At 54.2% G+C, this 26,165-nt stretch overlaps 6 protein-coding genes across 6 annotated transcripts; 5 read left to right on the top strand and 1 right to left on the bottom strand.

Moving 5' to 3' along the window:
* The first annotated feature begins 13 nt into the window (after positions 1–13).
* Positions 14–1,930, top strand: BDZ83DRAFT_600932 (WD domain-containing protein). Its single transcript, XM_060507065.1, has one exon. The coding sequence runs from the start codon at positions 282–284 to the stop codon at positions 1,845–1,847; it is 1,566 nt and encodes a 521-aa protein (XP_060370916.1). The 5' UTR covers positions 14–281; the 3' UTR covers positions 1,848–1,930.
* An 866-nt stretch (positions 1,931–2,796) lies between these two features.
* Positions 2,797–6,604, top strand: BDZ83DRAFT_715492 (major facilitator superfamily transporter; the record flags this gene model as incomplete). Its single annotated transcript, XM_060511751.1, has 6 exons — positions 2,797–2,810; positions 4,591–4,848; positions 4,908–4,929; positions 5,152–5,225; positions 5,301–6,080; positions 6,157–6,604. 6 exons carry the CDS (start codon positions 2,797–2,799, stop codon positions 6,602–6,604), a joined length of 1,596 nt encoding a protein of 531 aa, XP_060370915.1.
* Positions 6,605–8,657: 2,053 nt separating this feature from the next.
* Positions 8,658–11,070, top strand: BDZ83DRAFT_600926 (kinase-like domain-containing protein). Its single transcript, XM_060507064.1, has one exon. It carries the CDS (start codon positions 9,127–9,129, stop codon positions 10,693–10,695), a length of 1,569 nt encoding a protein of 522 aa, XP_060370914.1. The 5' UTR covers positions 8,658–9,126; the 3' UTR covers positions 10,696–11,070.
* Positions 11,071–17,135: 6,065 nt separating this feature from the next.
* BDZ83DRAFT_646746 (uncharacterized protein) lies at positions 17,136–18,543 on the top strand (the record flags this gene model as incomplete). The annotated part of the gene is made up of 3 exons (XM_060510005.1): positions 17,136–17,175; positions 17,227–18,062; positions 18,166–18,543. 3 exons carry the CDS (start codon positions 17,136–17,138, stop codon positions 18,541–18,543), a joined length of 1,254 nt encoding a protein of 417 aa, XP_060370913.1.
* A 1,085-nt stretch (positions 18,544–19,628) lies between these two features.
* Positions 19,629–21,182, top strand: BDZ83DRAFT_600916 (ATP synthase complex subunit H-domain-containing protein). Its single transcript, XM_060507063.1, has 2 exons — positions 19,629–20,062; positions 20,420–21,182. The coding sequence occupies exons 1-2, from the start codon at positions 20,026–20,028 to the stop codon at positions 20,689–20,691; spliced, it is 309 nt and encodes a 102-aa protein (XP_060370912.1). The 5' UTR covers positions 19,629–20,025; the 3' UTR covers positions 20,692–21,182.
* A 1,822-nt stretch (positions 21,183–23,004) lies between these two features.
* BDZ83DRAFT_566019 (kinase-like domain-containing protein) lies at positions 23,005–25,745 on the bottom strand (the record flags this gene model as incomplete). Its single annotated transcript, XM_060503819.1, has 3 exons — positions 23,005–24,448; positions 24,502–25,340; positions 25,584–25,745. The coding sequence occupies 3 exons, from the start codon at positions 25,743–25,745 to the stop codon at positions 23,005–23,007; spliced, it is 2,445 nt and encodes an 814-aa protein (XP_060370911.1).
* Positions 25,746–26,165: the final 420 nt, after the last annotated feature.

Genomic DNA, 26,165 nt, shown 5'->3' with positions numbered 1-26,165 from the left:
AAAGAGCCACCGTAGCCGAGAAATTTTCAGTGGACCCCGAACGAATTGTGGCAGGCGCGCGCATCCTTGGTTCACTACTTGCTTGCACGTCCCGTTGTAAGCTCTACCAAATCCTAGATACCAAGTACATTGATTTCGTTCACTAAGCAGGCACCCATTGGAGCTCAACCCACCTCTCCCCTAGCTTCAGAAGCCTCGACCGACTCTCTGGAATCACTCTCTAGACGCTACTTTGCAACAACCCTGACTTTCTCGGGCTGAAAGCCCGCCCGCTGCCCAAGATGATGCACCCTTCGCGACAAGCCTACGTCGAGGAGGCGATGGACGAGGACAGAGGCATTGCGCTGGAGGACGTCCCCGTCGATCACGACTACGAAATCCCTTCCGCATTCGCCGGTGCCGCGCCCGAGAAGACGTCAGCCGTCCTGGCGCAGATGGAGAGGAAGAAGCTGGCGGCGAGCATCGCGGTGCCAACGGACGACAACCGGGTGCGCACGAGACTCAGAGAGATGGGCGAACCGGTCACGCTCTTTGGCGAGGGAAAGCCCGAACGCAGAGATCGCCTCCGGAACCTCCTGGTCACCCAACTACTGGCTAACCAGCAGGAGATGGATGGCATCGAGAACGGCGACATCACAATGGAGGACGCCGAAGACGAGGACGAGGACGAGCAGGACGAGGAGTTTTACACACCCGGCGGCCAGGCCCTACTGCAGGCGCGCATCGATATTGCAAAGTATTCCCTGCCGAGGGCGCGACGGCGGGTACAATTTCAAAAGGCCGAGTCTACGATCCCGTTGCGTACGCACGTCAAATTCCGAAAACAGATCAAGGAGAAACTGGATGGTTTTGAGCTCCAGGGCAGTCAGACGGCCGGCGAGAGACACGTTAGCATGACGAGATTATCGCCAAACGGAGAGCTCGTTGCCGTGGGGAACTGGGGCGGAGCGCTCAAGCTCATTGAGATCCCAAGCATGGAGGCCAAGATGAACCTCCGAGGACACACACAAAAGATTAGCGGTATCTCATGGTACCCGGGGTCCACGCTACCCGAGGCCAACGTATCACCTGACACGGTGAACCTTGCTTCCGGCGGAGCTGAGGGCTTGGTCCACCTGTGGTCTCTGAACAAAGATACCCCCCTTTCGACCCTGACGGGCCACGGCGGCAGGGTATCCCGCGTCGAGTTCCACCCTTCCGGCCGGTATCTGGCATCGGCCTCAGACGACACGACGTGGAGGCTCTGGGACGTGGAAACGACAGCAGAGCTGCTGCTACAAGAGGGCCACTCCAGGGGCGTCTACGCCGTCAGCTTCAACGCCGACGGCTCCCTCCTGGCCAGCGCGGGCCTGGACAGCATCGGCCGCATCTGGGATCTGCGGTCCGGCAGGACGGTCATGATCCTTGACGAGCACATCCAGCCCATCTACGCGCTCGACTGGGGTTCCGACGGTCACAGGGTGCTTTCGGGATCGGCCGACGGCTGGGTCAAGTGCTGGGATGTGCGCAAGGTGCAGCGGACGGCGAACCTCGGCGCGCACGCCAAGGCCGTCTCGGACTTGCGATGGTTCCGGGGCCTTGACGACCCGATTGACGGCTACCCGCCCGGCGCCGACGAGAAGGGCGCGCAGCAGCCCAAGAAAGCGGGGACCTTTTTCGTCTCCGGTGGGTTCGACGCAAAGATTAAAGTCTTCTCGGCCGACAACTGGGGGTTGGTGCAGACGCTCAGTGGACACTCTGGGCCGGTTGCCAGTGTTGATGTGAGTAGGGACGGCAAGTGGATTGTTAGTGGTGGCCACGACCGGACGGTCAAGCTCTGGGGCCGGAATGATGGCGAGGGAGTTTAAGGAAGATGTTATTGGGTGTTAGAGATGGAGGGAGACCCCGACTCCTGTAGAACAATAAGATACCCCCTTCCAAGTTCAGTCAACTCGCGAAGCCCTTCATTGTCACGGCAGCCGGGTCAACACCGAACCATATTTTGAAGCATCACCGCAAAGGACATGACAGAATATCTATAACCTCGCCTTGGGTAACCCACCAACCCCATCAGACGCCCCCCGAACTCTCCCAAGAACCTCATCCATCACATCCCCCAACGCCCTCATCGCCGCCTCCCCAACCTGGTGATGCAAAACGACCCTCTTCCCATCCAACTTGATCCCCCTCCGCCTCCCAGCCTCATTCCACCGCTCCAAACCCACCCCGCAACCCCGGAGATCCAACCAGACCATATTCGTCTCGACAGGCTTCAACAACCTCCCGCCCCGGGAAACCCACATCCTCCCAACCTCAGCCGCCATCGCCCGACTTCTCCCCAACACGCCCCTCACATCCCGGGTACCCGGGCCGAAATTCTCGAGAACAGCCTGCCGCGCCGCGGCGGCGAGGACGCCGGCCTGTCTCATCCCGCCGCCTATACTCTTGCGTATCCTCAGCAGGCGCTTGATCAGCTCCGACGAGCCGAGGACCATGGCGCCCATCGGCGCGGCGAGATTCTTGCTGAAGTCCAGCGTCAGGACATCGCAGCACCGGCCGAATTCTTCTAGGGTGCCCGCGCCCGCGGATACGGCTTCCCAGAGCCGCGCGCCGTCCATGTGTACCGCGATACCCCTGTCCCTAGTCCACTCTCTGATCCTCTGCAGCTCCGCGAGCGGCACGACGACACCGGAGGACGTGTTCTCTATGCTCACCGCCCGTGTGGGGCATTTATGTACATCATCCGTCACAACGGCATGTTTCTCGATGTCTTCGAGGGTTAAGTACAGCCCGTTGCGGGGGCGGATCCCTTGCACCATGGCGCCCGAGAGGTGTGCTACGCCGCCGGCTTCCCAGTGGATTATGTGCGCCGAGGCGTCGGCGAGGATGGCGTGGGGCGGTTGGGTTAGGAGGGTGCGGAGGGCGAGCTGGTTTGCCATTGTGCCGGTGAGGACGAAGGCTGCAGCGGCGTGGCCGCAGGTTTTCGCGAGGGAGGTTTCGAAGGCGGTGGTTGTGGTGTCTTCTGCGTAGACGTCGTCGGAGAGGGTCGTTTGGGTTATTGCGGTGAGCATTGTGAGGGAGGGTGTTGTTATTACGTCGCCTAAGGGGATGTCAGTGGTCTCTCTCTCTCTCGCGCGCGCGCGCGCTCGTTGGATGAGTATTCGGCTGATTGGGAAGAGAATGGAGACGAGGATGGGGGTTTTGCATGGGCTGGCGTAGAAAGGAGGAATGAGAGGGAAAAGGGGTTCGACTCACTCCTGAAGTCGAACGCGGCGCCGGTTTCTTGGGGCGAACCCCAGAGGATAGGGATATTCTCGTCGTCGGGCATCATAGCGAGGTATCTCGCGGTGTTTTAGCTGTCAAAGGACAGTGTATAAATTGCTAGTTGCTGGAGTTCCTGTATGAAATCTACCAAGCTCGGAGCAAAGCAGTATTGGGACCAGGAGCCAGGCTACACGGCAGTTTGCCGGTTGCATGCACATGTCCAGGTTTTTTGGAGGGACTACATTTTAATAACGATGCCGTTCAAAGTCTAGACGATTCTATCTCAGCTGGATGGAAGATGTTGTCACGAGACACCTACGTCTAGGTCTCATATCGCCTTACATTGTGAGCCGAGGAAAGGAACACCACCACCCCCCATCCGAACTGATTGTGGCGTTTCTAGAAGGATTCGGATTGAGGCTGTCGAGCACACATTCCTCTGTCAGCCGCGCGCGCGGGAGAGGAATCCAGACGAGAAAGGGCATGGTGTATGTATGTATGTAAGTGAGAGATGTCATGCAGTCAGCTCAGGGCCCATCGCACTCACGTCGCCCCAGGCCTGTCAAATCAGCGATATAACAATCCTCAAGAGGAAACGAGAGAAGGCTAGTGAACAAACTAGGTCAGCCCGACACGTCGATTCTAGAAGGTATGCTCGATATGCCTCGGGCTCGGCTCCAGCCCCAGGTAGATCATCGAAGTCCACTGCCGTGATAGCTACCTACGATTGGACCGTTGACGCGACGTCGGCTTCCAAGTGCTTACGGCAGATGTAACCCGTCTAGGATCTCACATGCAGCAAATAGTTTGCTTCCCCTTTTGATCCTTTATTCACTATGGCTTTCTTTTCTGTGATTTGTAGCGGCACTCACGATTTCCAAAGGAGCTTCTTGAATTCTCTGGGAGAACTTGGAGGCTGAGCCGTTTCCTCGTCTGTTTTCGCCTCAATCGAGTTAGCTGGGCATTTGTTGGCATTGCAGGATCCCCCATTGAACATGTTTGTGACTAAGAATATTAGAGAAGGAGGAGGATGTGTTCTCTTGGCTTAACGTGTGTCTCTGTCGAACAGAAGAGAATGGTGCCTTGTCGTCGATCAGCGGTGTGGGATATAAGCCGGTAGCCGAAAGCATAACGCAGACCCAAGAGAAAAGGGGAGAGAGACAGACGATGGTACTCTACTGGTGTCTGGTCCACGATTCTCCTCTTCAACCATATTCCTTTTTCCCAGTCCTTTCCTAATACTCACCTACCTAGACTATGCTCATCTGTCATTTCTAACGTTCATCCCCTCGTCCCCTTTTCCCCTCCCACCTTACAACGTACCTCTCCAACCATGGTCCTAGAGAGCCATGACGCCCAGGAGCCGACGGGGTCCGCCGATGTCAAAGCTCTTGCCGCCGCCACCGTCTCCTCCTGCGCCGTCGTCGAGGACGCAGGGACGGGTACTTATACGGATGAGAATGCCGTCCTGGCACGGTACGGACTCGAGAGGCGCGCCGACGGCTTCGTCAACTGGCAGCGGGACTGTGTTACGCACCCTCGGAACTGGACTACCAGGCGGAAGGCATTTGATACCACGGTCATCATTCTGTTTGAGCTGTACACGTGAGAGAGCCTTTTGCTTCTTCTTTGTATCTGTTTTCCGTAGCTGACAGGTTGAAAAGTACAATTATAAGTACAACTGGAGTATGTGATCCCACCACCTTACCTTGTCTTATATTGCCTACTCCCCATCCCCATCGAACCCTACCGAGATGATCTATATTGCGGCAGGAACCGAGCAGCGTGGGGGGTGGTCGTTGATACACCAAAGTCCCCTATACCTATCTTGCACAACGCTGTCAACCTACCCATCAGGTATAGAATCAAAAACCGGAGATATGCTAACAAGGCCCTTCCCCTACATAGGCTGTCGCTGCAACCGAGGCGGCTCCAGACTACGGTCTCAGTCGACAGGTATCCCTGGTTGGCTTCACCCTAATGTAAGCTTTCTCTTGCTCCCCAAGAATCCTTTCCCCTCCCCTGGAAATATCGATCCTCACGACATGGTCACAAAGGTACCAACTTGGCCAAGCAATAGGCGGCTTCCTCATCCCCCCCTTTTCCGAGCTCTTTGGCCGCCGCCTCCCCTACCTCATCTCCTGCGCCGCCTTCTGCCTCGCGAGCCTCCTCACCGGCCTAGTCCGCGATCCCGCAGCCGTCTACGCAGGCCGTTTCGCGGCGGGACTCGCGTCGGCCGTGCCGTCCGTCGTTATCGCCGGCAGCGTGGAGGACATGTTCAACACGAAGCGCCGGGTCTGGATCATTGTCCTCTGGAACGCGGGGACGACGGTCGGGCTGTGCTTCGGCCCCGTTTACGCCGCGTATATCTCGCAAGCGGTCGGGTGGCGGTGGATCTTTCATAGCGCGGCCGTCGTGACGGCGGTGCTCTTTCTGGCCATGTTTGGGATTAGGGAGAGCCGGCCCAGTATCCTGCTGGGGGCCATTATCAAGAAGATCCAGAGGGAGACGACGGTAAGGAGACTGGCGTGGCATAACCCGGACGAGGCGCGCGACTGGCGGGCCCTGGTCCGCATCAGCGTTCTTCGACCGGGCAAGATCTTGCTCACGGAGCCGTTGGTCATTATGGTCGCGCTCATCTCGGCGTCGTCGTGGGGCATGATTTACCTTTTTACGGAGTCGCTCATCGTGGTCTACGTCTCGCTTGGGTTCTCCAAGACGCAGGCGTCGCTACCGTTCTTAGCCATCGCCGTCGGCGTCATTTTCACGTTTCTCCCTCGTCTGTGGGATATGAAGGTGGTCCGAGACCGCCAACGGAAGCAGATTCCCATTCAGCCGTGAGTTACTCAATCATGCCTCCCTCCGGTTTATCGAGATCTCTCAAGGCTAACCAGTCCCTATTCCCTTGACCAGAGAGGACAAAATCATCGGCTTCGCGTTCGCCGCCCCGGCACTCGCCATCGGGCTGGCGTGGTTCGCGTGGACGGTGCCACCGCTGGTGCCGAGCGTTCACTGGGCTATTCCCACGGCGTCGCTCGTGCTCGTCGGCTTCGCGGTCAACGAGACGGCGCACACGCTGAGCGGCTACCTGGCGGACTCGTACCTGCTCTACTCGGCGTCGGCGTTCTCGGGTCTCGCGCTCGTGCGGGCCGTCGCGTCGGGGCTGATGCCGCTCGTGGCGCACGAGATGTACGCCGGGATGAACGCCAACTACGCGGGCACGATACTGGCGGGGCTGGCAGCCGCGTTCTGCGTGACGCCGTGGGTGTTTTTCCGGTTCAGCAAGAGATTGAGGCAGAGGAGCCCGTTTGCGCGGTTTAGTCTGGAGACGCACTACTTGACCAACGTGGAAGAGAATTAGTAGATCGGAGGTGGTGTTCAAAAGCAACGATGAGAAGGTAAAGCGTCGCTTTGATGTCTGGCAAAATCATAGTTTGGGCTTAGTCAACCGGCGTTGACGTGACCATCGAGGAGGGAAGATCGTCGTCGGCCGAGTTTCGACAGGGTTGGCTGCGGTGGATGGCGTACCTTATTCGGTGGGAACCAGTGGGGAAGGCGTTCGTGGTTGCTGCGACGAACATGTGTTGGCGGTGTTTTGGTTGATTCCAGAAATTGAGGTTGATCATACAGCCCACAAACTATACGCCTCCTGACAGGAAATCATTAATGTCAATAACCAGTTGCTTAACGTTCAAGTGACACTTGGATATCTCCTTGGGTATCCGGAATAAGGTACCTATAGTCAGCCAGACAATCTCAACTCAAAGTGAGACAGAATGCTCGGGCCAGTGTAGCATGCATTCCGCATAACCCGGTAAAGCCACATGAGTCTCGATCTTGTCCGAGACATGCCACAGAGATGAGAGACTAGAGTTATAATCTCCCCTGGTCAATCCTCTGACGTGGACTCTTTGTTACGGACGGGAGCTTCATGCCAGTTGGCATTCCTGAGATGCATTTCCTGCGGATGTTCCAATGTTGTTGTGTGCCCTTTTCCCTTTCAAGTTTCCGTGTTCTCCCTTGGGACCTTTGGGAGAGATTCTAGCCTGGGCGCTTGGGTTGCGCAAAGATCAGCTTGCGGGTTGAGAGAGTGAGTGAGAGTGAGACCGTGAGACGGGTCTGGCGCATAAAAATAGCAAATTTGAGGAATATTAGCGAAGAGGCGGCGTTACTATGTGCGTGTTTGATGAGGTAGCGAAAGAGGCCGGTGTCAGACCACTTTATGAGGTTCCAATTACTAAGGTAAGGTACTCCGTACCTTGGGCTCTCGGTACTTTGTATTTTTGGGCTCTGCCGCCCTCCATATCTGGTGACATTTGGTGGACGTCATAAGGCAGTCAATTAGCCATCCTTGGACCTGGATTCGCTTCTTTCTTTAATTTCGTGGTCTGGAGACCAGTGAAGTTGGGACCGAGAAGGATCGCTCTGCTTCCTCCGTCGATAGTCGGACACACGCCGGCAGCTTCTTAACTGCGACAGCATGTGGAATTGGGGAAAGAAAAGAACACTGTTGTTCGCTGTTGCTTCCAAGTTTGATTGTTGGTGGAATTCCGACTGCGACTGGGAAGAACGATGAATATCCGGATGGTACCTTCCCGCTCCGCTAACACCGCCGACCAGATTCGGTAATACATAATAGAATACCACGCTGATCCCCGCTGCTAACCGGCGACAATACGGAAAGGGAAGGCTTCGAAAGGGACGCCAGACATGTCTTTCAGCCCAGTGTTGCATACCTGTCCGGCATGAAGCTGCATCAAATACAGTGGCCAGGGCAGGCAAAGGAGATACCTTACCCGCAGCCGACCTAACAAATTGGGAATGCCGTGACAATCCAGTGTCAAGGAAATGGGGACAGGCCACTGAAGGAGAGTCAGAAAATGCAAAGGGAAAAATCAGAAGACCCAGGCAATTTGGGCTGAGTTGGAACGAGGCAAGCAATGCCCATCAGGTTACAGGCTTACAGCCCCTGCGCCTGCCCAATGATAGCACCCGAAAAGGCCCCAGCGCGGGTGCCCGAATTTTTGGCTTCCGCTTTGCCAATCCCACCAGTGGACCGCTAGATCCACACTTTCCCCCTCGCACCTCCCCCTCCAAAGTGCGGTGCTTTTGGTCACTTTGGGTCATTTTGGCGTTGTTTTTGGGTGGGCAGGAAGTGGGAAGTGGGACGGTGGGAGGGAAAAAAAGTGTCCGCTGCCCACAGCCATGTGAACGAAAAGTCACTCAGGTTGCTGGCTGACATGGCTTGGCCCTCTGGTTGGTCCGCTCACCTTGGGACCGCCACTGTCTTACTATGGTACTTGTCATTTGTACCTACCACTTGTACCTACCTTACGCCGAAACCCCCTGTACCCAGCCTGTGGGTGGCCTGTCCCGAGCGAAGGAGGGAACGGCTTGAGCGGGCTGAATTTTCTTGAATTCGTTAAACCTTGGAGCCGGCCTGTTTCCATTTGATCCTTTCTCCTTTCCCTTTCTTCAACAACACCATTTTGGTGAATGCAACCACTCCTCCCTCTGAAAATGCCTTGTTGACTGACCGACTACTCAAGAAACCCGATCAAACACCAATGCCTAGTAAAAACGACAATTACGACATCACTTCTTGCTCATTCTTCCGCCGCCAGATGCGCCGAAACCCGAGCCACCAAAACCTCGAGAGAAACTACGAATCTGACCCGCGCGACGACCCCGAGCGACGACGAGGCACGATCTCCGTGCTTCACTCTTATCCATAACCCTCCTACCAAAGTGACGGCCACTACTGGTATAGGGCGCGACCGGGACACCGACGCGCGCCCCTCGTTCACGAGCAATCCATACTTCTATACGGAGCGGCCACCTTAAAGCCCCCCCCCGTGAATCACCACCACCACCTTCCCAACCATGATTGCCAAGGCGACGCCCGCACTGAACACGGTGCGCGGCTTTCAAAACACCCCCGTCACCTCCGGCGATGAGGATTCCGACTACGGCGTCTGCGCTACCCCGCCTCTCTCCGCGAAGCGCTCCGGCCGCGCCGCCCTCATCGACGATGTCGTCAGCGCCAACTGTAGCCCCAATATGCGCGGGGCTTCCTCCCCTGCTGTCTCGGGCATCGCCAAGTTGCGCTTGCAGATGGAGCCTCTCAGCCTGGACAACTCTTCCCGGACGAGCACCTTGACCCTGAACGGCAGCAACGGCCACGGCGGCCTCTCCAAGGGCCTGGGCATTAGCAGCGCTGTCATGAGCCGCTGCGGGAGCCAGGACGGCAGCCAGAGTGAGGCTGGCAGCGAGCGTTCCGAGACCGGGTCTACGAGCTATGAGGTCAACCTGGAGCATGACTATGTCGATGAGAGCGTTCGCGAGCGAAACGGCCACATTGTGCCCATTGAGGGTAGCAAGGACGTCCAGCGTAAGATGACGGCCGACGACTTTGACCCCCTCCGATGCCTAGGAAAGGGAACCTACGGTACTGTGCTTCTCGTCAAGCAGCGCAACACCGGTCGGCTTTACGCCCAGAAGCAGTTCAAGAAGGCTTCCCTTACTGTCCACAAGAAGCTCATCGAACAGACCAAGACGGAGCGTCAGATCCTTGAATCGGTCAACCGTCACCCGTTTGTCGTCAAGCTGTACTACGCCTTCCAGGACCACGAGAAGCTGTATCTGATTCTCGAGTACGGCCAGGGTGGAGAGCTGTTCACTCACCTGAGCACCGAAAAGATGTTTGCCGAGCCTGTTGCTGCCTTTTATATGGCAGAGATGCTTCTGGCCATCTCGCACCTGCATAGCACCCTGGGTGTCGTGTACCGTGATTTGAAGCCTGAAAACTGCTTGCTGGATGCCGAGGGCCATCTGTTGCTCACCGATTTTGGCCTATCCAAAGTCGCTGTCGATACCTCAGAGGACCACTGCAACTCGATGCTTGGAACTGTCGAGTACATGGCCCCCGAGGTCATTCAGGGACAGAAGTACGGAAAGGCAGTCGACTGGTGGTCTTTCGGCGCGCTGGGCTACGACTTGATGACTGGCAACCCGCCCTTCCGCGGCGGCAACCATGCCAAGATTCAACAAAACATCGTCAAGCAGAAGCTCGTCATGCCGTACTTCCTGAGCCCCGACGCCAAGGATCTCCTGACGCGCTTGCTCAAGAAGGACCCCAAGAAGCGCCTGGGGGCCAATATGCCCAAGGACCTGCAGACCATGAAGGGCCACCGCTTCTTCAGAAAGATTGACTGGAAGAAGCTCGAGGCCAGAGAGGTCGAGCCGCCCATCCAGCCCATGATCACCGACCCCGAGCTCGCCGAGAACTTTGCGCCCGAGTTCACCGACTTGTCTCTCAGCCCCGTCATCACGGCCAAGGAACCCTGGAGCGCCATGTCGGCCAAGGAAGACGACCCCTTTGGCGGCTTCAGCTTTGTTGCGTCGAGCAGCATGTTGGAGAGCCACGCGTTTCGATTCACCACGGAAGTCTAGATTGTATTGTTCGTATACATCATCAGCAGTTCTAGACGAAAGAGTATAGAGAGATTTGGGAGTGCTGGGCGAACGGCATGGGAAAAAGTCTGGGAGCCTCATTGCGAATTGGCGCGGCTATTGGACGCGCGCAGCACGGAGTTATTGAAGTGAAGCAAAGTCCGTTTAGCCCTGGGGACTGAGAGTCCCCAGGCCTTCACTGCCTCGTTCGGTACACGAGCGACGGAATAGTGAACCATCGAGATTCCTCCTGTTGTTGTTTTTTTTTTTTCTGGCGCACATCGCTAGTCCGTAGTTATACTTTTCCCCCCCTTGTTCGGTAGTCAGTGGGCGAAGCATCGTCACGATAATATATATGAGTTTTTTCTTGCTGGACTTTTTCGTTGCGTTGTCCGCCTACTTTCCTTGCTCCCCTTGCTTCAAGTTTTTTTCAGCGACAGGCGCATATCGCGCCAAGCTTTGGTTTGCTTTGCAATCCAGTGGCTGGGATTTGGTCCTGGCACTTTCGTATACTCCGTAGTCAACCGCGCGCGCGCGCGTGCGAGCGCTTGCTTGGCAAATTCACGGATCTCAAGGGGGTGAGTACTGCGTATTTTCCTCACGCCCGGGTCCCAGAGCCTTGGAACCTTCTTGGCGGTAATCTGGACGTTGGGGGGGGGGGGGGGAAGCCATGACTAGCTGCCAAGATTTCCGAGACCAAGACACCGGGGGGGTTTCGTAAACGGTGAAGGCAAGGAGTATCAGTCGGGATATTGACTAAAAGGCACAATAAAATCTGTTCATCCTTTCCCTGCTATACGAATAAACACCAAGAAAAAAGATACCAACAAAGGTAAAAAAGATGGGATTACGCCAGGCTCGCTGGTGATGTCCTCTATCTTGCTTTGAAGCTAGAAGCTAGTCTGTGGCAGAGGCCGATCTTGGTATATTGTAAATCAGTGATATGTGTTATTAGCTTGTAGCGTTCACTGCATCCCGATTCCGAAGTCATCATATGTTAGGTCGCGTTACCTTGCTTACCTTGCCCCGAGCGGTTTTTTCCCCCTCAAGGTCGAGAGGTTTCGGTAAATGGTAGGTTTTCATCCTCCAGGATCGATCTGCGCAGACGATAAGTAACAAATAACGAAAACCCGAATGCTCCGGCGTACACACCGGTGCTCCACGTGGAGGGAGGGGTGCATATGGTGATTATCAGGACTTCGGATTGCTGGCCTTGAGGATCTGGAGCATGCTGTCGATGCGATTCGGGGCATTTTTCCGACTGCTGGGCTGCATAATGAAGGATCTCGTTACTTTGGCAACGAATGAGTAGTGCGAATTGTTTCATGAGGGAGAGGGGCGAGGGTCATGTCCTGAGCGATGCTGACGATATCAATATCGGATGGTTGCGATGTCGTCGATGCTGGAAGTCTCTTTTGCAATGTTTTTGTCAATCCTCGTCCCTTTCTTGCTTGTCGCGCGACGACCGAGGAAAGGTCAATAGAGTATAGCGCAAACCAGGTCCATGATTACACTTGTTGGCAATCCGTTTGAACCAGACGGACAAAAAATCTTACCAGGGCAGGGCAGTATTGGCCACATTGGATTTGGAAGAACAGGGCGAGACTAGATAGAACTTGGCGTCATTTGCGCAAAACTCGTACCCGCTTCACTCCTGACTGACAGCAGTCAACGGGAAATGTCTTGCGCCCAACGAAGCTTAGACCAAGCTGACAGCGATCCTGGGCAATACGCTCGCTGCTGGAAAACCTAGCGGTGTAATCTGGTGGTGACAAGCCTTCGTGATCGAGCTGTGAAAGCTACGCGGTTTATAGCGTATGAAAATAGCAAACGAGCGGTCGACAGTACCAGCACATTTGACGGAGCTGTCGGACCCCGGGGCGCCATATTGAACAGAATCTTAGTCCGAATAGAGACTGAGGTAACCGGGGTATCGGGACCGTGATGTTACATTGTCTTGAGAACTTTTGACCCAACGCAGAAATAAGGTAGTCGGCTAGCCTGCTCTTGGTTCATTGGAGTCGAAACTGATTTTGAAGTTGACTCAGCCTCCACAAGCTCTGCCCTAAACAATGGGCTAGAGTCCCAGACGGCATGTCGTGGGATTATGAGCAAATTGCGGCCGTGGTGGTTGCGGAGGTGGAGGTCGCCCCGGACCAACTCATATACGGGGCGGGATGATAGTTGCACCATCGCCTAAACTCAGCGTTGCAGTGGACCTTCTCCCGACTCGCGGGCGGCCCATTTAGTGTAATTGCTGTGTAAGACTGCTGGTCAACCTGGGGAACGGGAGCAAAAACCTCCCATCGGCAAGGTGAAGCCCCGCACCCGGCCCCACACCAGTAACGGCTGCCGGATTGGGTCATCGAGATCGTCGCGAGGAGCCCAATTTCGATGTATTCGCTGTGAGCTTGCCAACTTGAGCCTTGAGTACATTGTGATAGTAAAATAGAGATCATCGGGGATTTGAGTTTCGCTGGCGGCGTCGCGACAGGCTGGTGTTACTTTTGCAGCATGGCGAAGCTGGCCGCCGTTACTCTTGGAAAAACTTTGCAAGTCGTAACGAATTGCCTTCATGGTTTCGCGGTCTTGTCGCATCATCATCTGACGCTATCCGTACCGGGCGCATCAACCATGCCGTTGTTGCATCGAACCCTATTCGAGCTAGAGTGACTAGGAAGTCCCTGGGCCTTTCGGTTTTTGCGAAGGTCTGCGTTCAGTTGATGTTAGGAATACACTGGCAGTGCATTGCGATGGTGCAAACGCAGCCGATGGGTGTAAGTCCGACTCTGTGATACTTAGATTCCTGCCAAGTCAGGTCTGTGGCCCACCTCACTGGCTATTGCAGACCGAGCCCGTGAACATACTGGATATGACGAGTGCTGTCAAGCAGAAGCCATTGGGATGCTTTTGGCTTGGCGACGTGGTTGAAGCGTGGGGTAGATCCTTGAGCCACACCCAGTGACGCAACCTTGAAGCTGCTTTCGGTGTATTCACCGGCAACGCCTATGTACGTTTCAATATTTCTGAATTTGTTCACCTCAGGGTTTTGTGTGTTGTCTACAATCCACCAAGAAACACTCGGCCATCGCTGGCCGTAGGCGGAGTTCAGACTTGCAGCTTTGACACAAACAGACCGGTAAGTCGGCCGGTATCCGTATTTCAACTTGTCTGTGTTGCAAATGTTGAATGGCTGCGCCGCATCCGAATGACACGACTTCCAGTCGTCCAAAGTAGACAACAGTCATCTTGAGCATGCAAATTTCGGATTGAAAGGCACCATTACCTAAGCCAAGGAACAGAAGGAACCGGCAAATGCCTGCGCAATGTCAGACGAATAGACAGAACTGTATTGTTGTGAGCTCATACCTTGCAGTAGCAAAGTTTCATCTTCTGGACATGGCGTCAAGAGCGGGCGGATCGGAAGGCTCAAGATCAAATCCTTCCGACTTTGGCAAGGAGCTTGGTAGCTGTAGCCATCCTAGTAGCATTTAGCAAGGTCTAGACTGATGATATCGACCATTGTCGGCGATCTGCTATCCTTCCGGCCCGTTCTTCAGCAGTCTGTTTGCTTTCTCTAGCGGGCAAGAATGGAACAAAACATGGAAGCATTGCGCGTCCTGCGTCGGTGCTGATCTTTCTTGTGCCACTGGTGCCGTCTTAGTGACAAGATTTGGCAAATCGGGACGGGTGTGCGGATGCTTAGTTGGACGGTTTGATCGTCTTTGCTTCCCTAAATCTGGTGTGCAGGCTTCACCAGTCCGTGAGTCTTTCTCCCACCCACATGGTCCATTGGGGACCGGCTTACACGTGTTTGGACATCGGAAGGGTCGCAATCCTCGGCCAGCGGGAGATGGGCCTTGACCGACGATAGGAGCTCGAAGCATTTCAAGGATGAGGCCTCACGGGAACGAAAATAGGAATGCCCATCCTTTCGGTGACAGTGAAGGCATCGGGCTGAGACGCAAGAGCAGGGGGATGTTGGGAAATGCCGAAAGCTGCGGCTGCCGTCAGATAAGCCCCTTCCTTGGCGACAACGTACATCGTCAGCAAGCCTGCTGGAATTACTTGGCGAGAATGCTACAGGCGCATGTTGTGAGTCGTCAGAGTGATCAGCCATCATGTTGGGAGATTGTAGATGAGCACAGATCTCGAATCGCCGCGTACCTCAGTGGTGCCGACTGAGCACAGGTCTCGCTGCGTGTTCTAGGCACTTTCCCTTTTGTTACACCGGATTTTCTTAGCAGGTGGACGTCATGAGAATGGAAGCAAAGACGTGAGTTGATCTTGCCGTGAGTAAAAGGTACTTGGAAGTTCGTCAGTACGTATCTACCTGGGTACAAAAGATGCTATCCGTGTAAGGTACGTACACAACATCTCAGCCAACATGCAGGTGCATCTTGGGCTGTCTTTACGGTAGTGACGGTCTACCAAGTGCATCATGCGCTTTCCAACAGCTGTCACAGTATTGGACAAGGTGCATGGTGACGATGGATGCGACCTGAAGGCGCGGCTTGGTGCGCTTATCCTAGTGATCGGTGCTCCGTTCCACATCTTTTGTCTTTCCTCTGGTTCAATTCGCCCTCCACAGTCCAAGCCAAGAAGAACAACCTGACATGCTTGCGTATGCTTTTCTCACGCTCCAATGTCCGATATTTCTGCCCGCTACTGTGTAATACGGACAATCCCAAGAAACACTGTTTCTGACCAAGGCTTATGGCAGCAGACACCTCAAGCACCCGCGCGGCATCTTTTTGCCTCCGGGAGGCTGAGCCCGCCAAGCACATCCATTGGTCTGTTCACCTTGACCTATGCTCTTTTGGATTTTCCCAACTTCCCAGCAAGGTCGTTGCCTTTTCAGCAAACTACGCACGCGCATATGCAGGGTGTCGAGAGCCATCAACAACAGGCGTTTCGTTTGCAGTTTCTCTTCGCCTGCCAGGGCTACAGGTACTCCCCTACCCTCTTCGCTCATCTTGTTAGAGTTTGTGCCGGACAACTGCTGCCCACGGCCCCAAGAAAGACCAGCATAAACACCCTGCCAACCCGCTAGTCCCATCTGCGTAGAACACTGGTGTTTCCCGCCAGGATGGTCCCGGCCCGGACCCTTCGACGGCCATGCTTTAGATGGCATCTGATTGTTCACACAAGTTTGCGACTCCCTTACTGGGCCAGCAAGCGGAATTCTCTCTGGCCTACTCGTCACTAGCTACCTTGTAGGTGTCAACTTTTCATGCCACTGTGTCACAGCAGGTTCGGTCAAGGACTCAATGGGAACCAAATGCTCTCTTCCAGCAGCCTCGGACGGACCAGGACTTCCCCTTCGGCATTGCAGGGGCTGGACTAATCTCTTTACCCAATCATATCCATTCCAATTGTGTCTGACACCCTAAAAGAGAGTAGACCGCATCCAAGACACGCTGCAAGGAGTCAAATTTACGACTAGGGGAGCCTGTGCCTGATTAGTCCATCTTCCCATTTTTTAGGCTTTACTGGCCCGGGGAACGTGTTGAACCGACCGGGTCCGTCGACGTGGGCCCAACTCTCAGTTTCCTCCCATGGCCGACCACCTTTCTCTACACTACGACACGAAGCTACCAAGCTACTAGCTGTGCTATCAAGCCGACAGCAGCTCCTCATCTGCGTGGCTGTGTTAGCCAAGATGTGCCGCCAGACACATGCTGATCTCTAGCCTTCTCTAGAGCGCCTCCAACAAAAATCACCGATAGTACAGAGTGTTCCGATACAGCCTGCAGCCGGCCATCTTATGCGTCGGTTACAAGTGCCCCAGGGGTCATCCCCTGCGTGGCTGGACCTGTCAGAGAAAGTCGACTCTCACTGCCCGCACTCCCCCAAGCAGAGATCCAGCAACGAGTGGGTGGGCGTGAAGAATAGAGAGGCATGGGCCAGGGCCTGACTCTCGGAACAGACTCGAGAAGTAAAAACGGGATGACTTTGTGCTAGTGTATGAAGACGTCGCCAAGATCTCATGGAAAACGACGTGGGGAAAGAAGAGCAAGTGCCAATAAACGCAAATCATAGCAAAACGGTTGGCAAAGGGAGCAAAGCCACGGTGAAAGCTCCGGCCCTTCTCTGTTCGCCGCTTTGAACCTGGCATCCGCACTGCACATCTCCGCCATCGACTACCACGGAGCTGGATTGCCGTCGCGCATCCGTCACATCTTCATAAGAACCCCCGGAGCTCCCACCATTCTACACCCCATCCAGACTCCAACTGCCGTGTCACTCCAACCTTCAGTCCGGAGCCTCCCTGCACATCACACAACACACCAAGTATGTACGTTACATCCCGACCCCCACTCCATCCCACTGTCTTTGATTTAAGATCCTCTGAGGCCTCCATGATAGTTCTCATATAGATGTGAACTAACACAACCAACAGTAACGACCTCGATAAACACGCCTTATCAGCGGACACGATGAAGGCCTTCGCAGCTTCCTCTCTCGCGGCCGCGCTCTGTATGTCTTGAGGCATCTCTCCCAGACCACTGATACTAACAGTGTCGACAGATGCGGCGACAGCCTCCGCCGACGCTATTCAGGCTTGCCCGAACACTGATGTTTGCTTCCGCGTTGCTGTCCCGGCGGCTTCGTCCAGTTCCGGCAGCGGCAACATGTACTTCCAGATGTCTGCCCCCACCAGCTACCAGTGGATTTCCCTCGGCACGGGTTCGTCCATGTCGAACGCCAACATGTTCCTGATGTATGCCGACGGAAACGGCAATGTTACCATCAGCCCTCGCACTGCGCGTGGCCACAACATGCCTACCCTCTCGTCAAGCACCACCCTCGAGCTTCTCAGCGGCTCCGGTATCGTGAACGGCAACATGGTCGCCAACGTCCGCTGCACCAACTGCGCGTCCTGGAGCAGTGGTTCCATGTCCTTGAACTCGGCTTCCAGCTCCTGGATCGCTGCCTGGAAGTCAGGCAGCGCCATAAACTCTGCCAGTACCAGCCAGAGCATCCAGCAGCACGACGAGCATACCAACTTCAACCTCGACCTGACCCAGGCAACGGTCCAGACCGACAGCAACCCTTTTACGACTAACTCGGGTAATAGTGGCAATGGAAGCGGCAGCGGCAGCGGCAGTGGAAGCGGGAATGGCGGCTCCACCAGCGGCGGCGGCGGTGTTGTATTTAATGGAGGCGGCGGTGTTTCGTCCAAGGTCCTCCTCGCCCACGGGATCATAATGACGATCGTATTCGTTGCCCTTTACCCCATCGGAGCCATTCTCATGCCCCTCGTGGGTAAGTGGATGGCTCACGCTGCTTGGCAGTCGGTTGCTTTCTTGCTCATGTGGGCCGGCTTCGGCACTGGCTACGCTTATGCTCGCGACAACGGTTATGTGAGTTGCTTTTTTTCATTTTTTTCGTGAACCGGGAGACTGTACTCCATCGGGTCGTTTCCAAGACCCTCCAAGTCCAGATCGCAGTGCTGATACCGCGTAGCTCTTTGCGCAAACCCATACCCTCTTGGGTACCGTAGTTGTTGCCCTCTTGGCCGTGCAACCATTCCTCGGATACGCCCACCACGCCTACTACAAGAAGTTCCAGACCCGCGGTGTCATTAGCCACGTCCACGTCTGGTTCGGCAGAATTGTGATGGTTCTCGGCATTATCAACGGTGGTCTCGGTCTCGAGCTCGCTAGCTCATCTCGGGCCTATGTCATTGCGTACTCCGTGGTTGCTGCTATTCTCGGAGTTGCGTGGATTGGATCCGCCGTCTGGGGCGAGATGCGCAAGTCCAAGCGCAACACCGTCAAGCGCGAGCAGAGCCACGAGTCACCAGATTCTCAGCAACGCATCCCCTACCGCCAAAAGAAATAAGCGCTCGGCCTAGCTTGGTTGGGGGTTTGTTATTTACGATAGCAAGAATACAGAGGATAAGACCATATGGGATACAGAGATTAGCCTCTAATTTGTTTTGTATGAATGATATACCACAGATGGCAGGTTGCTAACCTTGCCACGCCTACGAAAGATCCGGGGCCGCAGTATGAAAAGACGGCAGCTTGGGTAGAACACGGAGTTTGTGGCGTTTTTGGTGATGGGTTTCTTGAATGATAGCTTATACAATAACGATCACTTGATCTAAGCTACCGGCATCCGCATGTGTGACCAATAGTCTTGCAGACTCCGAACACGAGCTCTCGAGCATGTTTACGCATCCTTGTATGTTTCCATTTCTACTGACACTAGTCATATATCAAGGTGAGCAACGATGATGAAGTTATCAAGATGCCCAAAGTAAGAGAGATCTCTAAACCTGCACACTTCTGCAATATCCTTTCGCTTGTCTATGAAACGAAACCAACTGTATCAATCGCAACAGGTATCTAGTAAAGTAGATGAATGAAGGGCGACCTAGCTCGACTTCGAGCTCAGCGAACAACAGCAGAGACACTCTGGTGGTGACGAAAATGACGGGAGTATGAGCGAGACATGGATGTATGAGGTCATGCACCAAAAAACCGATTGTTGCAGCTGTGAGAGAACTAGCCCGGATCGCCAAAGGAGCTTAGGCCAAGCTTGGTCCGAACAAAGTGTGGCAGTTTGAACTCTCTTGGTGTGTACTGGTAGGTGTGCCCGGCGTTAAGTGCCAGCCTATGATGTCGGCGGTGGTGGTTTTGGTGGAGGGGAAAGTTGACGAAACCGTTCCTTCTTGGCTGTCAATTACTCCCAATGACCACCTCTCACCAGCTAACAGTCACCTTTCAGATCAGATCTATGCCAGAAAGAAGATGGGCAGCGACGGTAGAGTGTCATCGGTTGTTCCTCACGTGATTTTAGTCCACCCGCCTCCGCTTGTTGTTTCCCCGACCCGCTACAGCAATGCGTGAGGTAGAAAGACGTGGGAAAGTGGGGAAAAGCAGCAAAAGGCAGGCAGGTTCTACGCCTGGAGACCTGAGGCATCGAAATCGCAGCGGTCGGCTGGGAATCATTGCGTCCAACCAGAACTGAACCGGCTCACTCCAGCTTTTTACTGTCCCATCCCGTACAAAACCCTCAACCACCCGTCGTCCGCCTCCCTCCCCCCATCCCCCCGGTGTCCCCAATTGAGCCAGCCACCACCCACATATCAAGATGCTCGTCCAATTGTCCAGAGCCACTGTACGTCTCTCTCTCTCTTCTCTTCTCTTCCCGTTATCGTGATGATGATGTTGTTGTTGTGTTGTCGCTGTTGGCATCGGCCTCCGTTCGGACGCGCGGACCGTCGGTCGGAAATCAAGGAAAAAAACTGACGACTTTTTGCCCAAACAGCGCGCCGCTTCGGCTGTCTCCCGGCTGGCGAGGCCCAGCGCCGTCCAGATGAGGGGATTCATTGCTCCCACCGTCTCCCGCAGAGGTTCGTCAATATTTCTCCCGTCTTCGATTTCAATTGCCCCGGAGGAGGAGCGAGTATGCGTTCGATGCGAAGCGTTGGCCATTTCGGGTTGCCGGTGCGGCTAAAGGGAGGCCAAGCTCCGAAGCTGGGGAGTGCGCCTCGCTGCCGGATAACGATATCTATCGGTCACGCAAATCACTTGAACACACTCGCCGTCCATCACATTCGCATCGACAATCCTACGCCGATTAACGGCCTTCCATCTCTCCGATCCGCCCGTTGCTCCTCCTTCCCTCTTCTGCCCATGCCGTCGCTGTCGTCATCGCCCCAAAACTCTTGCTCCGAACCCATTTCACTAACCTGCAATCCCCGATACAGCCGACTTCGTCCAGGAGCTCTACCTCAAGGAGCTCAAGGCCTACAAGCCCACCCCCATCAAGGAGTCCGACTCCCAGGGCCAGGTCCAGACCTTCTCCATCCCCGCCACCCCCAAGTCTCCCGAGGAGGCCGACCTCGCCGCCAGCCTGAAGGAGTACGAGAGCATGGCCGTCGAGGTCGAGGGCCAGGACGCCACTGCTGCCGCCAACGGCGAGCCCGTCAAGCACGACTGGCTCATGATTGAGGAGGACGAGGAGGAGCCTCACCACTAGAGCGCTTCGGCGACGTGCAAAACCGTTATTGGAAAAGAAAACAAAAAAGTTTCAAAACGAACCACACCGTCCCGGATTACCCCGCCGAAAAGATAAAAACGTCCATCAATCCTGAAGTGATGGGAGGGAAAAGTGCTTTTCCAACCTTGGCTTCTGGGTTTGTAACCTTTGCCGCTTGCTCCGAACCGACCAAAAAGGAGTGGGAAACGTGTTTTTGTGATTGAGAGGAAAGGAGAGAAGGAGAAAGAGAGAGAGGAACCCTAGAAACGAGGGGAAAGGTGTGCTGGGAGGTGGTAATCCCGTGTATATTGTCCAACTAAACCTCGCTGGCTAGGAATGCTATTCGCATGCGCTTCAACTATCGGTTCCTCTTGTGTATATGTGGCTCATGCCACTCATATGTGTGATTTTACCTGGACATCCTCGACCAATAATCACCATACTCCGGCAGCTCCCATGCCGAATCGATTGAGACGACTCTATCGCTTCTGTTTTCCCAATCGACACTCTACGCCGCAACGCTATACCTGACTCTGGAGCTTGAGTGAAGACATTGTGGAGATCCCGGGATCTCCCGAACAGAACCAAAACCACCACCACCACCACCACCACAACACAGAATCGTCAGGCAGAGGCTCTTTTTTTCCAAGAGACAACTGATACTCGAGAAATGGTGTTTCTTCAACACGCAGTATTGGACAGAACTCCCCATCATGTCTGCCAAGATTCCCTGGACGAAAGAACAGAGTCATCTACGTCATGCTTACGGGTCTTGTTTTCAATGCACACTGAAGGTGGGTTTGCGTAGTTCCTGGGACAACAAACGATGTGTGATCCACAACGATTATGCTAGGTCACGCCTTTCGAAGTCGAGGGTGACGGCGTGCGTGGCTGCTTGTTACAACTCACTTCGCCTCCCTTGCCTTTTGCACGCTTCTTACCTAGTCGATATATCTCGTCACCATGTCTCTCGCCGATCATTTCTTATCGTGAGACAGGTACCCGATCACTTTCTGCTCCGCAGATGAGATACTCGATACCGAACGGTCTTCATACCGATGCTCTCAGTCCACGTTGTTCACTAGAGGTTCTGTCTGGGGTAATCTCTAGGAGCTGTTTCTTGGTTGAGCGTGTGTGTGTGTCTATGGCGTCTTTAGATGCTGCCAATAACGAGCCTGACGTGTCCCACGTCTTGGTGATGGTTGGTGGCTGGTGATCCATTTTTATTGCTATTGGTATTCGTATCCTTGTCATGTTCATACTTCTTGAAGAAAGCACCTTGAGAAATACAATAAAGGCAGTAGTGATCTTGAGAAGTATCCTTTTATATCAGATACGGATCTTGGTTTTCCACAAATCCAACTTTGCTGGAACTTGGTGCAAGTCACCATCACACATCACAATGACTTTTACAGGAAGGAGATATGTCAAGAGAACCTAGTGTCATTTCTGTTTTTTCAAATGTAGCTAAAGCTAATTAAGCAGTATTACAGACGGCTTTGTGTAGAGCTAATCGCGTTCCTCTCTCACTTCTTTCCGTTGACGACCCCTCCTTTCTTCATTGGTCCCATTCACTACCCTCTTCGCCCCATATACTGCATAGCTCTAGATAACCTTTGGGAGGGATTCTTTGTTGGATGTCTGGGCACCCATCAAAAGGCCCCTCTCGCAAGACCATGGACCACGAGATTGCCCTAAACGCTAAACGTCTGTCGCAGAATTGCAGTATGTCATTAGAAAAGGCCAGTCTTTCCGCCATTGGTACCACTCCTTTCCATGAAAAATGCCCTCCAAAAATGCAACGATGCCTGTGTAGCAGCCTCATGTCTGATGTGCGGATGTTTCCTATGGTAATGACTCATGGGGGTATAAAACATCCACATTATCCGATGAAGGCATCGAGGTCATCAGCATCAGCATCAGCGAGCGGTATGCAGAGCCTTATCATCAAGGCCCATCGTCGTTGTTGTAGTTATTGTTTGTGTCGCGTGTAAGCAAAGCTCTTCGATTAGCTTGAAAAGCAGCATTCTGAGGGGCCGATCAGGAATCCGAATGTTCATCGCTTCAGCCCAAAAAACGCCATGTACCGATTACACCCCCGGGCCCAATGATCACATGCAAGGTTTGACCGCCCTTATGCACTGAAATCCATGAATGTTCGTTTTTTTGACTTCGTAATGATGATGACCGTGTTTTGCTTCTGCAAGAGAGAAAAGGCTGTGTGTGATGAACTTTTCTTTGTCCTCAAAATAGAACCCAAAAACAAATGAGCCAGAAGTACCTAGGAAAAAAAAACCAGAATGCACAAAGTCATCAAACGTCAAAGTGACCACCACCAATCATCTGCTCTTCGTTGGTGGTTGTGCGCACAATGCCGCTCATGCGATTGCCTCTCTGGTTCATATCCTCCAGGTCATCCCAGTCATCGTCCTGGTGGTGAGAATCACGCATCTCTTCGTCATCGTAACGGCCCTTATCTCTCATGTGATCGTCGAGAGCGCTCTCGTCCACAAAGGTGAAGCCCTGGAAGTTGGCCTGCACAGAGGGCGAAAGGGGCGTCGATGTAGCGAATCCCTTGGACAAAGCAGCGGCCCGTTCATTAAGTGAGCCGTTGTTATCGAGCGCGTTGGTGAACTCGGGGTCAAAGTACGACACATCTGTGGCAGAGGTCAACTTGGGCTTGAAGGGAGGTGTGATGAGCTTCTTTGCCAGAATGTCCCAGTCAATGTCGGCAAAGAATGGGTGGCGCTTCAACTCCTCCGCATCGTCCGTCGCACCAAGTCTGTGCTTGGGGTTTCTGTTGAGCAGGCCCTTCACGAAGTTGCGACCCTCCTGTGACAAGGTGTCCCGAGGAAATCTGACCTTGCCAAAGGCGATGTTCTTGTACATCTGTTGGGTGTCCTCCGCATAGAAGGGGCTCCAACCGCAGCACATCTCGAAGACTAGAACTCCCAACGACCAGAAGTCCACCATCTTGGTGTATCCTGACTCGTCAAGAAGAACTTCGGGAGCGAGGTACTCGGTTGTGCCGCAGAACGTGTTGGTAGTATCGTTCTTTGTCAAGTTAGCCTTTGACAGGCCAAAGTCACACAGGGCAATGTGACCATTTGCGTCGAGCAGTATGTTCTCTGGCTTCAGGTCACGATAAACGATATCGTTGTTGTGAAGGTGCTGGATGGCCAAGATAAGTTCTGCGATATAGAACTTGGCTCTTCGCTCATCGAACCGTCCCTCCTTCTGGAGATGCCAGAAAAGCTCACCACCAGACATGTAATCAGTAACCAAGTAGAGGTCTGATGGCGTCTGGAATGAGAACTTGAGGCCCACAATGAATGGCGAGTCGGACATGGCTGTCCGAACCAGGATGTTACGCTCACCAACAGTATGGGCAACTTCCTTCTTCTGAACGATGACCTTCTTGGACAGGACCTTCATGGCGTAAATACGTTCGGTATCCTTCTTCCGGACCTGGTAAACTTGTCCAAAGGTACCCTTGCCGATCAACTTAAGAATCTGGAAGTCTTCCGGACCAAAGTGCTTTCTCTCCGTTCGCTGGTAGACGGCTTCCACGTAAATCTCTCCTGTAGGAGCGTTCTCCGCCATCGTGTCGGCATGGCCCTTGAGCTGGTACCAGCCACGTACTGGGTTGCTGGAGTCTCTGTTGGCCTGGAAATCGACTTGACCCAAAAACTCCTCTCCCTTATCGGTATGGTCATATACGGAAATATCGACCAGCATGTTCGAATCAACAACATCACTGCAGAAAAATCAGCCAAGAACCCAAGTGCTTTAAGCGGTGCGCCAACTTACAATTCTGCCTCGGCGTCCCACTTTGGACTGGTAAAGGATCGACGGGAACGGTTGCGGAATGTGTTGTAATCGGAAATGCTGGTGTTGCTGCTCTGGCGGCTCCGCATAGGGATAGACATGACCGGGCGACCTGAGTCGCTGCCTTGTCTTTGAATCGGGATGCCTCCGAAGGAGGGGGCCGGGAGGTTCACGTCATCCTCCTCTTCAACGGAGCGCGGGCCTCCTGAGATGAGCTCGCTTCTCTGGAAAACGGCCACGACGTAAGGGTCCTTGGCACGCCGCAAGCCCTTGGCCTCAACGATCTTGATCGTCAGTTTGCCGCGAGCAGCGGGAACTTGAGCACCGGTGGTACCGCGCCGGATGGGTGTCTGAACGCCACTAGGAGGGACCGTCTCGTTGCTGCTTCTCTTGGAGGTCGACTTCTCCTCAGCCTGAGAGGGCTGCGCCGTTGAAAGCGCCCTTGTAGGAGTTGGTGGACCGCTCTTGAATCCCGCAAACTGTGTTAGCTTCTTGAGCTGATCAACTGACGAAGAGCTGTGAAGGGAAGCGGCTTTCTGCGCTGAACCAACGTGAAAAGTAATGGGGGATGTTGGTGTGATGGGCTTGTGAAGACTGGGATTTGATATGTGATGAGCATGCACAACTGAAGTTGTCACGATGCTTGAAGGTTGGGACATGAGGGTGAGGCTGTGGCATTTTTGCGGGTAATCTGTGACGCCTCTTTGGAGCTTCGGTCGCGCAGATGAGGATGCCGCGGACCGTGATTCTCCATATCGCAACGACAGACTTCTTTTCAAAAGTCCCGCCGACGACCGTCTGGATATCGGCGGTGTCGGGTACTGATGTGTTTGAACCAGTGCCATGGATGAAGTGTGTGGTGATGATGGCCGCTCTTCGGGGTGGGGGAGTGATGGGGATGTTGGTTCAGGATCGCCACCGGGCACAGCATCCACTGAGCTGACCTGAGAAGCCTTCCCGTCCGTCTCGACTTGTTTCGTTGAGGGACCAGGAAGCGATTGTCCTCGATTGCGATCCGACGCGACAGGGGCAGATACAGAATTGTGAGAAGAATCTGTACGAACCTGGCCGAAGTAGCTCATAATGCCCGGCAGGCGTTTGTCATGGAGGTCGGGTTGAGGGGTCGCCACCCCGGAGCGGGGCGTATCAAAGCCGATCTGATCCGCGCCATCTTCGTCAGGTGCGGCCGCGGGAGTCCTGCTGGGGTGGTTAACAGTGAGATTCATCTTTAATTGTGGCGGATACTGCGCGGAGGAGGGGAATTCGTGGGTTGGACAACAGAAACAGAGGGATGACACGCTGAGCAACACAGCGAAAAGCGGAGGCAAAATTTAGAGTCAAGAGCTAGCTCATGACGGCTGCCAAGACCATGACCACACTTGGGTACTTGTGGTGAGGACGAAGAATTGAAGCGAGGCGGAGTAGGGAGGAGTTCTGCCTTGTGTGCGTCCCTCCGTGTGTGCCTCTGACGGAAAAGAACGGGTAAATTTTTTTTCTCTCTCTTCTCTTCTTCCTCTATTGGGCTTGGGGGTGGAAGCAAGGATGCCGTCGCAATAGCTAGCCGGGTAGGTAGGTAGCGCAGTTCGGGGATGAGGAGGAGGGATGATGCAAAGGACCAAAAGGGAAGAACCGTCAAATAGAAAACA

The sequence above is a fragment of the Colletotrichum acutatum genome (assembly GCF_030867785.1).
Source record: "Colletotrichum acutatum strain CBS 112980 chromosome Unknown BDZ83scaffold_5, whole genome shotgun sequence".
Taxonomy (NCBI): domain Eukaryota; kingdom Fungi; phylum Ascomycota; class Sordariomycetes; order Glomerellales; family Glomerellaceae; genus Colletotrichum; species Colletotrichum acutatum.
This window is presented reverse-complemented; position numbering and strand designations above follow the sequence as displayed.